At 33.0% G+C, this 12,941-nt stretch overlaps 2 protein-coding genes across 12 annotated transcripts in view; one reads left to right on the top strand and one right to left on the bottom strand.

Moving 5' to 3' along the window:
* LOC124432703 (odorant receptor 13a-like) overlaps positions 1-596 on the top strand; it is a 2,049-nt gene extending 1,453 nt beyond the window's left edge. Inside the window, exons 5-6 of the mRNA XM_046981794.1 lie at positions 32-139; positions 203-596. Of these exons, the coding sequence (XP_046837750.1) occupies positions 32-139; positions 203-424 (330 nt within the window). The 3' untranslated portion in view covers positions 425-596. The remainder of the gene's footprint in view (positions 1-31; positions 140-202) is intronic.
* LOC124432774 (protein timeless homolog) overlaps positions 1-12,941 on the bottom strand; it is a 189,391-nt gene that overhangs the window by 21,197 nt on the left and 155,253 nt on the right. For 8 of the 11 annotated variants that reach the window (XM_046981948.1, XM_046981949.1, XM_046981951.1 and 5 more), the window contains exons 21-28: positions 11,192-11,291; positions 10,693-10,827; positions 6,850-7,128; positions 5,227-5,511; positions 4,778-4,888; positions 4,539-4,700; positions 3,767-3,859; positions 2,194-3,671 (exon numbers count right to left, since the gene is read on the bottom strand). In XM_046981948.1, the coding sequence (XP_046837904.1) occupies positions 3,370-3,671; positions 3,767-3,859; positions 4,539-4,700; positions 4,778-4,888; positions 5,227-5,511; positions 6,850-7,128; positions 10,693-10,827; positions 11,192-11,291 (1,467 nt within the window). In that variant the 3' untranslated portion in view covers positions 2,194-3,369. Of the gene's footprint in view, positions 1-809; positions 996-1,510; positions 1,894-2,193; positions 3,672-3,766; positions 3,860-4,538; positions 4,701-4,777; positions 4,889-5,226; positions 5,512-6,849; positions 7,129-10,692; positions 10,828-11,191; positions 11,292-12,941 lie in introns of those variants that run through there. The other 3 variants (XM_046981954.1, XM_046981952.1, XM_046981955.1) reach the window with 3 other exon arrangements.

Raw genomic sequence — 12,941 nt, 5'->3', positions numbered from 1 at the left:
TATGATTTAATCAATGATATCACAATTACAGATGGACTCAGAATCAATAACGAAATTATTGAGTTTAATGGAATACTTTTCGGCATTGTCAGTGCAATTATATATTTTTTGTTTTTACTCTACCCAAATTTACACATTGGTTGGTATTCATAAACATAGATAAAAATAGATTAAAATCTTTCAAATTTTCACATCTCTTTAGAGTTTACAAATCGCCGATGCCGTCTATGCATGCAACTGGGAAATGATAATATACGATAAAATAGAAAGCACAGAAAAAGATAAGCAATTAACAATGAAAGTTAAACATTTGATATTATTTTTATCATTGCGTGCTCAAAAGCCAATCGTAATGACTGGCGGTCCATTTTACGTATTATCCTTGGAAACTTTTAAATCAGTAAATAAATTCAATCATAATTAAATATCTAATAATTTAGCCAAAATATATACAAATGATAATATAATTATCTATTTTTCTATCTTTTTTTCAGATAATGAGTATTGCAGTTTCGAATGCAGTAATACTTCGACAATTATCCGAAAATTAATATCTAACTTTAATAATATCATTTTAATTATTAATGAAAAATATATGTATATAGATATTAATAAAATACGAATAAATTGCATTATTAAACACATTAGTGATCTGATCGATTATTGAAAAATATTTCTAAAGAGAATGTTTCTTTCCGTTCGCCATTTTTACGCTTAGTATTATAAATATATACATACATACATACATATACATATACATATATATATATATATATATATATATATATATATATATATGAATTCAGTGACGACCTAAGAGTAACCTATTGAAATACATGCGCTCCTAATGAAAAGACGACAATCCGCAGATGACTCGCGCAGTTGGCGCGCATGTAAACACCGCTCGAATCTGAACTCTCGTCTGAGGAGGAACGTGACATTAACTTCACACGAACAATATTTTTATCTCTCTTGTAGATTATATTTCCATGTATCTGTGAAATTAATAAATTTGTACATCTTTTGTTATCTTTTTTATCGGCCGAAAGAATAAATTCAATGTCAAGAAAAAAAAAAAAAAAAAAAGAAAAAAAAATCTTTCAACTCTATATAACATTATAAATTAATTTCAAACGTAATAATTCGAATAAAAATCCAATCGATATATTAATTATATCATATAACGAGTATTAATAAACGCGTATAAACGATTAGTTTGTTTTTAGTTAATAATACAAAAAATTAAAAGTATACATTTATAAATCTTATAACAGCTCGAAAAAAATTTTAACGATTATTCTAATTGTACACATATATTTGTTATTAGTGTTTTGATCCTCAAACTAATTCTAAAAAAAAAAAAAAAAAAAAAAAAAAAAAAAAAAAAAAAAAAAAAAAAAAAATCTATACTACTATATAGTATAATTAAAATAAATAAATATATATATGTATATATATTTAATGAAAAGTAATTTTTTTTTTTTATGCGTTCGATTTGCATAAAGTCCGCTTTAGGAGGATGCGTATGCGCACGAGATTTATGGAAGCGCGCGTGACGATGACCTTGAGAAAGCAACGAGAAACTTGATAAAAAGGAGTAGGGAGAAAGAGAGAGGATGTCATCCACCTACAACCGTATAAGAAGCCCGCGCTTATAACAGGAGCGCATACATAACGTGGAAGTCAAAGCGTACCAACTTGAATGGATACTCGCTCGTTACTACGGATACGCGTCTCGACGTTTAAATCCGCGATTGGACTCGTCTCGTAAACATGCTCGACCTCCTTATCTCTCATGCAATCCCATTAAGTGGAAGTTGATATTAGAATGCACGTGGTCGTCCGTCCTTCCGGGAGTTTTATCGTTCGATACTATCGTTCTCTAACGTTTACCTTCATAGGAGTAGTATATATATTTTACTCATCATGAGATTAAATAGTTAGGTTTAAGAATATATACTCCGTATATATAATTTATATTTGAATTGTTATCATTATTATTGACACTACGTTTATACATTTTTTTTTTTAGACAATAAATTATTTTTTAACAATAATATTACCATTTATATATATATATATATATATATATATATATATATATATATGTACGTACGTATGTATGTATACGTATATTATTGTATACAAAAATAATTATTTTATTTGAAAAATAAATTCTGTAATGTTACTTACGTGATACGATTCAATGAAAAAAGATAGACGAAATGTGTATTATTCTTTCTTGAAAAAGACGAAATATCGTGAAAGACGAAGAGTACGTGTTTTCCATTGAAGAAATATGAAACCTTGAATGGAGATATTTGAATGAGATAACTGAATAAACAGACTCGATTCCAGGATTACTTTCTGAAGTATGATCGCCTGATCGTGTATCCGCGACTCGCAGAGTCCTTTACGGCGACATTACGCTTTGGTCCCACACGTTCGTCGAGGTCGACGTCGACGTTGTGTTCACGAGGAGCCAACACCGTCGACGCGTCGAAGCACGTTCACCAACGAATATTATTTTCTAATCCAAAGTTAAAGCCAAGGCAAGTCGATGGGTTTCTAGAATACGATCACGTACCGATACACGCGTATGTATCGTTGACACTCGCCAAGACTCCTCACCTGCCCATCAAAAGACGTAAAGTCATCCACATTGGCCAATCGGTTACACGGCTAACATGCGAGCGAGGAAGTTAAACGACTGTGCTTCCCTCTCTCCTCAATAAACATATACACATATATACGCTTTAGTAAGCTATCTCTACACGAGTTCAAGAAACTACGTGTATATGTATGTATGTATGTATGTATGTATGTATGATGTATGTATGTATGTATGTATGTATGTATGTATGTATGTACGTATGTATGTATGTATGTATGTATGTATGTATGTATGTATGTATGTATATATATATATATACAAACATAATCATTGACGATCGCAGCGCCACCACCACGCTCGCATGTTCTCTTCGTCGTTACTTGGCGAAATGTGGACGCCTTTCGAGAACTGTTTTTCTTGGCACCCTGAAGTGTAACCCGGGTGTAAACGATCGCTCGTTTCGAAGGCCAACGTAATAGGGATATCGTAATTCGTACTCCTCCAGGAGATCGTACAGAAGTTCTTGGGTAAAGGAAAGAGGTTAGAATAAACAATTCAAAAGTTCAAAATAATGCAGAGGGACCTACCTTATCTTACCGAGTTGGTAAGGTAGTTAACGCAGATCTTCCAATTATCATCGAGTATCCTTTTTTTTTTTTTTTCAAAAAATAATATATATGAAAATTTATACGATCATATAGTAACATAAAAGCGTTGTTGATTTAGAACACTGATTAGATTTATATCTTGAACATTTAATTGTCTTCTTCGTCGTCGCTTATTATCTTTCGAGTAGGCTTCGAATTTCCTTTTTTTTCCGTCACGCTCTCCTCCTCTTCACTATCGATTATTCGTGAGGACGTAGATTTGTTGTTAGTCGAAATTTCTTCTGGATTCTCTTCCTCGTTGTCGGATATAAAAGTAATTTTAGATTTTTTCGAAGTTTTTACTTTGAACGTTTCATCAGAATCTTCGTCGCTATCCAATAAACGTGGTCTTTTGCTCAATGGAGTTTCCTCGTTGGAACTTTGACTTCGATTTCTTTTACCTTCGTCTGCTATAATAAAATAGTGTGCGTCATTTTTCTTTTTTTTCTATTTATTAAATTAATTATTAATTAAAACGAAAGTAAAATGTCGAGTCTTTAAATACCTGATTCATTTGCTCTCTTTTCAATTTCTGTTTCAGATTCAGACGAATCCAAAAGCACTTTAAGACGACCTTTAGAAACCTTTTTTACATTTTCTAAACATACAAAAAGTATATATATATTATAAAATTATCGATTTATCATTCGTAATTAAATATTTTAAATTAAAGAATTTATATTCGGATTCAAGAATTTATAATTGGAATAATATGATAAATATCTGTAGAATATTAATATTGCTTATCGTGAAGTATTTCCAAATCAATAGAATCCTAGAATTTTCTTAAAATTGTGAATTTCCTTATTTATATATATATGTATATATATATATATGTGTGTGTGTGTGTGTGTGTATAAAAAAGAAAAAGAAAAAGTTATCTTTAAAATTGAAAATCGTTAATAAGATTTACGAAATCGGTCGCTTGAGAGAGATTGCACCGTTAAATCAGTCGGAAATAAAATAAATAAAAGTTGAAGTTTTCCTTCTTTCTTTTCTTTTCTGTGTTTCCTTTTTTTTCTTCTTTTTTTATTTTTTTTTTTTTGTACTACATAACTATAGACCGAAATCGAAATTGCACGAACGAACGAGTCTCGTAACATAAAACTGTATTAAAGAATGTTAGCTTTCTTTTCTTCTGGCATTCTCAATAAACGTTTCGTCCGTTGATAAATCCCAAATAATCCAATAGCTTTGCGTCAGCAGTAACAGAGGGCAGGAAGGTACCATTTTCTCGTTTTCTCCTTCATAACGAAGCGCCAACAAATCGTACGTACCGATTGCTTGGAAATTACTCTCCGTTTCTTCCTGATTCTCTTCATTCTCTTCTTCCAATGGCTCGACGGTGTCGTCAGCTTTTATATCACGTTTATTTGACCTTTCGGATTTTTCCATGTTCGATGGTACATTCGATTCACGTGAGGTCGATGGTATAGGTTCTAAAAAGATTTAACGAAATGAAGAAAATTTAAATGACTTTAAATCTATGCCGAATGGATCGTACAATTGAACGTACCTTTATTCGCGAAAAATCTTTTTACATTTTCGAATACGTCCTCATTGCTGTCATTGTCACTTTCATCGGTTGAATTATTTTTATTATTGTCGATATTATTCGCAGGCGAATCTTTTAAAACGAAGAAGAAAAATAATAAAAATTTAATAATATTTATATAATGTCTAATGCGAAATTTCAAAAAGAAGAATAAAGTTCCAATTATGAATGTCATAATCCATTATTTAATATATTTACTCATATCGAGAAATATGTATCTATCGAATATATTGATACTTAATAAATAAATAAATAAATAAATAAATATATATATATATATATATATATATATATATTAATACTTTTAATAAAAGAAAATTTCATTCTATGAATATTCAGAGATACTTGGATCCTTTAGACTCGTTAAATCTCTCATTATATCGATCAATCAAAAATAAATGAAAAATTACCTTCGATAATGAATTTCCCTTCCAACGAATCGGCAATAAGAACACATCGTTTTCGTATGGTAGATGAGAGCATATTCGATGGAATTCGCCAATAGATTTCCTGTTCGTCCGCTGGTGGTACTATGCCCATGGCGCGTAGTAATTTTTGAAAACTAGTCGAATTCATTGCATTTGATGAATAATCTGTCAATGGTACCAAGGGGATTCCTTCTGAGCTTTCCTCATCCCGATCTTCCAAAGCATCTTCTAAGGATTCCTTGATCCATTCCAATGACTCCTTCATATCTGATTTATGACAAAACATTTTCATGGATTTCTTATACACGAGATCCATTACGGGAACGACTATTAAGTTTATCCTACCATTTTCGTCGAATATTATTATGCGTTACCATTTCCTCCCAAATGCACGGAACGGTATACTCGGTAAAACGTTAAGTTCACTCTATCGTAAGTGAAATATGAGGGAGAATAAATTGCTGTTGGACCCTTTATTGTCCCTCTCCCGCAATAGGTAACTCGAAAGTTGTAGAAACGAACTTATCAATGAACTCGATCGTGTTATGAAAAATTATATTTATATCCTCATTCCTTCTCCTTTACTTCCCTTTAGTGATAAAGGCAACAAAAAGCAACAAAGAAGAAAGAAAAAAAAAGAAAAGAAAAAAAAAAGGAAAAGAAAAGGGAGGGTACAAAAACTAACGTCAAATTAGACGTAAGAATCAAAAGTTGTTCGTATTTCTTACTTAGAAAGTTATCCCGAGGACATTAGTGCCTTTCAATATAAATCTTTCGTTCCCTGCCCGCAACCTATCTATCTATATTTACGCGTATCTTCCACGAGAACGAAGAAAAAAACATAAAGAAAAAAGGAAAGAAAAGATAAGAAAAAAAAAAAAAGAAAAAGGAAAAACAATAAGGAGAGCAAACAAAAAAAACAAGAGAGGAAAAAAAGTCCAAAGGTTTCGATCGGCGTTGTCGCCATGGAATCGTTTTTCCAAAGACGAAGTGGTGTTAAAGTACCAAGGAAGCATAGCAAAAAGCACAAAGATATCGTCATCGATACTCCAGGAAATAAAGGAGGGTCGTTTTCTAACGACAGCAGCTTTCGAAGTCTACGAGAGAAAAGGACGATGGGATTACATCTGACGTGTCCCACATTTGCACACCGAGTAGGTGTTTCACAGGGACAAGCCATTATTTTGCTTTTTTATTTCTCCATTGGTTCTATACCGATAGCGATAGCACGTTAGTAATGCTTTTCGTGGCGAAGATTCGTCCCGAGAGTCCCTTTTTCCCTTTTCTCAACTCAACCCTCTTAGTTGGTGTCCCTGCAACGAGAAGACATTTGTCCTTCTCGCGAGAACGAAGCTTTAGTCTTGCAACCTTTCGACGTTGACTTCTTTCCATCTCTTTCTCTTCTTTGGTACATCGTAAATCACGAAGTGAAAAGGAAGAGAGAGAGAGAGAGAGAGAGAGAGAGAGAGAGAAAGAGAAAAAGAAAGAAAGAGAGAGAGAGAGAGAGAGAGAGAGAGAGAAAGAGAAAAAGAAAGAAAGAGAGAGAGAGAGAGAGAGATAGAGAGAAAGAAAGAGAAAGAAAGAGAGAAGTAACTCTTTACTTACTTCCTTCGATGACGTCCTTCAAGAGTCCAGATAATTGTGCATCCGTGTAAAGGAACGTCTTCTGGTCTCGCTTCTTTCTCGACCTTTCTCCTTGCTTCGTCATCCTCGTCCTCGTCTTCGTCGTCGTCGTCGTAGTAGTAGTCGTCGTCGTCGTTCTCTTTTTCGTTGGTTTACTTCGAGCCACGTCGTTACGCCCCGAGGATTTTGTACTTTCTTCCTCGGAGTCCCGATCCTCCTCGTCAGAATTACTGCCAGACTGTGTTTCCCACGACGATTTTCCTTTGCGCACAACAACACGTGGAAAAACGATATAAAACCTTTTTCAAGGTACTATCATCCTCTGTTCATTGGCGAATCCTAAAACGCACGACTTGCTTCTATCGTTTTTCAACGTTCTAATACAATTTCGTCGTTTTCTTTCGTTTTATGTGTAAAAACATTACATACGTATGTAGTTATAATTTCAATTAAATGGTTACAATTTAAATATATATATGTGAATGCTAATCATATTGTTATTCGTTCTACTCATTTAATTAGATTTCATATGATCTTCTTTTGCGAAATATTAATTTAGTTATTTAAATATTTAATTTCTTTCGAATCATTCAATATTATTCCAATTTTTCAATTTGATTTCATATTATAAACTTTAAAATCTGAAAATTTTTAAAGCAAATGCAATATACTTCGATAGAAGTAACCCTGCCCTTACAGAATATTCTTATTACTTGCAAATAATAAATGTCGTCATTAAAAAGAAAAAAGAAAGAAGAGAAAACAAAAAATAAATAAATAAAAAAAAAAAAAAAAAATAATAATTACGAATGTAAACATATATATATGATTTTGCGAATCACTATATTTTCTATTCTGTATTCTGTATTCTCGAATTGTTAATGAAATTTGTCAAATTGCCTATCCAGAATAGAAGCCATCAACTCTGGACAGAATGACACTTTCATTCTCGCGCGTTCCACGTTATCGAGATCGATTGCGCGTGTGGAACAATTATGATGCCCACTCAAACGTTCTACAAAATGTTTTAACGTTTTCCATTCGATACGAGACAAAGCCGTCCGTTACACTTCATCTCTCGATCTTATATATCTAGGATAGGATACATTGTAATGCATTGAATACAAATAAGGTAAGAGAAGGAAAAACAATATCCACGATAAATATGAAATACCATGTAGTGCCATAACGGATAGCAGGAAGGAAGGAGGAAAGGAAAGAAGAAAGAAAGAAAGAAAGAAAAGAATGTTATTGGCACGAGAGTAAGAGTAAGAGGAGAAGTGCAGTGGTACTGCACTTCTTGCGCGTTCTTCGATATTAAATAATAAGATTTGTATTCCGCGAAAATTCAAGCACGAGCTATGGGAGCTTTCGTTGCGACGTGACGGTAGGAAAACAAATATCATTTTGTCACTATTTCGTCAATATTTAAAACGGTTAAAAAGCCATCAAGGTGCATGCATATCGTGAATATCGAATCGGACGAACGTATTCGTTTTGAAGTCGAACATATAACGTTACACGTGTTTTATTGTTGAAATAGTCCAATGTTAAACGAGAGAACATGTTTATTGAGCTGCCGAATCTCCCTCTCCGCTCCCCTTCTCTCTCTCCCCCTTCTCTCTTTCTCTCTTGGTTACAAATTTGTCTATATCCTGAGGGTGCAATAAAAATAACTAAACGATACACGATGTACAATAGGATACTAAACAGGATGTCAACAAAATTCCCATATATGTATGTTCGACATATCAAAAGTAAGAAAAATAGAAAAAAAAGTAAAAAAAAAAAAAAAGAAGAAAAAAAAAAGGAAATGAAAGAAACTATTTGCGATTTTAAAATACTTCAAATCATTTATACTATCTCTATCATATTCCTTTTTTTTTCCTTTTTTTTTAATTAAATTTTACTTCTCTTTGAAAGTATGTAGTTTTGTAAATGTCAATGATAAATGTGTCGAATGTTATTGACGAGCTCTCGTTCGCTTAAATAAAAATAATGAAACAAGCCAATAAATTTAGAATATAAAATAATAATGAATACGCGGGAATGTTTCTACGATGTATCCGTCGGGAAAGTAAAGATGCTTGCGGAGCCTCCAAATGAAATAACGAGCTTCTCTGAGAGGGGGATGAATTTTCTTGAAAAGTTGCGTTAAAAAGAAGGAGAGAGAGAGAGAGAGAGAGAGAGAGAGAGAACGGAGGAGGGGGGAGAAAAAGACAGAGAAAAAGAGAGAGAATTTCGCAGCTGCAGTCCATGGAGCGGATAAGAACGCACGACGAGGGTATAATTGCGACAAGGAGTATGCGGTGAATTTTAATTTCGTTATATTTCTACTGCAAAATTTGTGGAATATATAACTGTGAGCGTCACGTTCGAAAAGATAAAATGAAATCGATGAATACGTAACGAGGGTGAACGCCTCGTATCAGGAATAATCTCGTTGAAAGCTTTAAAACATACAAAACAAAGAAAAAAAAAAGAAAAAAGAAAAAAGAAAGAAAAAAAAAAGGAAAAAAAGAATTGAAAATTGGAAACCAAATAAGTTGTATTACGGTTGTAAATGGATAGTACGTCGAATATAAAGGATATTCGATCAACGCTGATCAAAATTTTCATCGTTATAAAAATCTTTATCTTTCGTGAAATTCACTATATATATATACATTCGTTGATGAAATATTCCATCGTTTTATAAAATATTTCCATCAGATATCTATAATACAATGAATAAGGAGATTCGTTTTCGATGGTAGAGTGAAAGAAAGAGAGAAAAAGATAGACTTTTGCGGAAAATTAAAATGACCGAACCGCGAACCTTTCGCTATATATATATATATATATATATATGCATCTAGGATAAAAAAAAAAGATATATAAAAGAAAAAAAGAGAGAGGGCGTATGTGTGTGTGTGTGTGTGTGTAAGAGAGAGAGAGAGAGAAAGAAAAAGAGAAAGAGAAAGGGAAAGAGAGAAACTATAAGCTTGGTAATTAATTGATCCTCGATTTTACGTCGGCCGTAGACCGACGACGGTATTGGATCTGGAGAACATCAGAGATACATTTTCATTTGCACTTCAAGCAAATGAATAGAATAAGATATATACGATACATTGAACGTAGAAAAATATGCTAATTAATTACGAGACTGAAGTGAAAGAAGAAAGAAACGTGAGATAGAATAATGAGTGGGAAAGGAAAAGGGATATATACATGTATGTACGTATTTACGTATGTGATGAAATTGCGTAATTGAGATCAAATGGATTAAATAATTAAATATAAGTTGATTGCAAAATACGAAGAAAAAAATATTATTAATATTGTTTATTTTCTATTTAGGTCATTTCATTCTTCGGCTAACAATAAAACTATCATGTGTCAATTCTTTCAATTATAAATTGACGTCGAATTTGTTTGTACATATAATATTTATATGTACATATTATCTAAGTATATATATATATATATATATGGATGACTATGACGAATCGAGAAGTAGAAATTGTAGGAAGCTCGTTCACTGCTGGTAATATCGGTAATAGGCTTTTTCTAGAAAGGCTAAACGTCAGAAAAAAAAAAAAAAAACAAAAAGAAAAAACTGATCATTCTAAAAATTGATCTTAGCTATTTTGTACGTTCGAGCGAGAGGGAGGAGTTCTTTCTCTGTTTTTCTCACTCTCATACATTGTCTTCAATGATCACATTAACCGTTTGGATCCATGCTGGTGGATTTTCTTTGAGTATGGTAAAAAAGATAGATGCGAATGGAATGGGATGGGTTAAGAAACATGAGGCCACTTCGGACAAGAGAGGATAACTCACCGTGATTACTTTTTCTAGATCGCTTTTTATAGAGTTCCTTTCGATCCTTGACTAGTCCCAATTCTAAAAGCTTTTCTTTGATCTTCAATTTTGTTCGTTTTATTCTTAAACCGTTGTAAATAAGTTCCACTGGATCTGTCAAATAGATATGAATTAAATATTATTATTTCAAACAATTCCTAAACGATTTGTTTTAAATCATTTAATAGATTTACATCAAATAATTTTTTAAAAAGGGAAAGAAGTATAATTAAAAAATCGGATAGATATATACAATCTTTCAATCGGATTGATATGTTTATATATATTAAAGAGAAAAAAGAAAAAGAAAGAAGGAAAAATGAAAAAAAAAAGAGGACAAAAAGGTTTCGGTGGAAAATAATCGAAGAGTAGATATTAGTAATATCAAGGAAACCTTCAGGCATATTAAAGTCATAAACACATGAAATAAAGAAGATAAAAAGTGTATAAGTTGGAAAAAATAAAAGATCGTAATTACCTTCATCCTCTCTCAATTGTTCCCAAAGTTCCGTGAGTTGAGAGATCTCCTCTTCGGACCATTCCTTGGGTAACCTCTTCTGTATCTCGTTTCTTACAGCCTGAACATGATTAAAGAATAAGAAAGGAGGAATATCTTCAATGTGATTATAATTTCAGAATGCGTTCGAGTAAAAAATACGAGGAGAACCATCAGCTCATTTTCCGACGATTAACCTTTCGCTCTTTCTTTAAGAAAGAAAAAGAAAGAGAGATATAGAGACAGAAAGGGATTTTACGAAGGCCAATGCCTAAATGGCTGTCGCCTACTACTCCATGAACTAAATGAATGTCAAACGAACACACTCTGCTTTTACTCTGTGAAGGAATCTCTCTCTCTCCCTCTTTCTCTTTCTCTCTTTCTATCTCTGTTTCTCTCTATTCCTTGGTGCTTTCCGAGTCACGAGGGTGAAGCGTACTCGCGCATGAAATTATTTAAATGAAACGCTTCCTTGCCTAAGCTCTCCTTCGAAGAGAGTTTGTCAAGGAATAAATAATAGGGTCAGCCCTTCCTCCCCCCCTACCCCGCCCTCCTGTCGATCTCGATCTTTCGTTCTGATTTTCTACTTTACTCGTTTATCGAAAGAACCTACTTGAAAGTTCTGCAGAACCATCATACCTCTTATCATCGGTCGATGACGATCAGACACTTATGATTAATCGTCAATTTCGAGAGCTACGTAATTGTTCTTTCACGAGTTGAATGACGTCAATCGTCGAATAATGAAATGGCAGATCGAAGATCTGCGAGAAGGATTCTGTATATGTTACGCAGAAAGAAAACTTCGTTTAATTTTAGTCTTCTCATTCCTTCCTAATGAATACGGTCTATTGAATATCTCTTGCTATTTTTTTTCCCCCTCCCTTTTTCTCTCTCAATCGTCGATAAGTGCGATATATTGAAAATCAATGAACGGTTATTATTTCAAGATCTTTAACATCTATATAAAAGGTGAAGAAAGGGATCGATTTCAAGCGTATTTCAAGGAATTAAAAATATGCAGACTTCAGTGATGCACTTGCTACACGTTATGAAATATTCAAGAAATGCTTTTAATATCAGCGAGACCTAGAACGAAGTAAGGGAAGTATTAATCGAAATATTATAGATAGTTTCTAAAGAAATATTCTGAACGATCGATTACAAGATGAGTTCTTCAATCTTTGTACATCTACGGTTTACCGTGCTTATTCAATTTTTATAAAAATATACGGTTCTTTGTGTTGAGAAATTTGAATATTATTCTTTGGAGAAAATGTTTCTTCATGAAAGTAAAGTTAAAAGGATGAAAGAATGAGCTTCGAGTCCACTTTCTCTCTCTCCTTTCCCCCCCTTTCTCTCTCTCTCTCTCTCTCTCTCTTTTTCTTTCATGACAAGAAATCTTTTCCTTCCTTCTGACGCAGCGTTTTTCTTATCTTGACTTGGAAGCTTGTCTTTACGAGAGAGTTATGATCTTGGATACTTTGGTTCGATGTCATTGAATTTTTTTTAATGTTCTTATCTTCCTACGCGACGTTTCAATGTCGTTAAAGCGATTTCAAGAAATTTCCTACTTGAGGACTCAAGAAGTTAAAGTGATATCGATGCCACCATTATTCGAATTACCTCTATAGGAGGTATATGCTAAGCGTTCTGTGTGAACGGGAGCAGAATATGAGGTTTTCATTGAAGCAAATGAGAGACAGACGGGTAGTCAGACAGAGAGTAAGAG

This window comes from Vespa crabro, chromosome 1, assembly GCF_910589235.1.
Source record: "Vespa crabro chromosome 1, iyVesCrab1.2, whole genome shotgun sequence".
Lineage (NCBI taxonomy): Eukaryota > Metazoa > Arthropoda > Insecta > Hymenoptera > Vespidae > Vespa > Vespa crabro.
The sequence above is the reverse complement of the archived record's forward strand: the minus strand, read 5'-3'. Positions and strand labels throughout refer to the sequence as shown.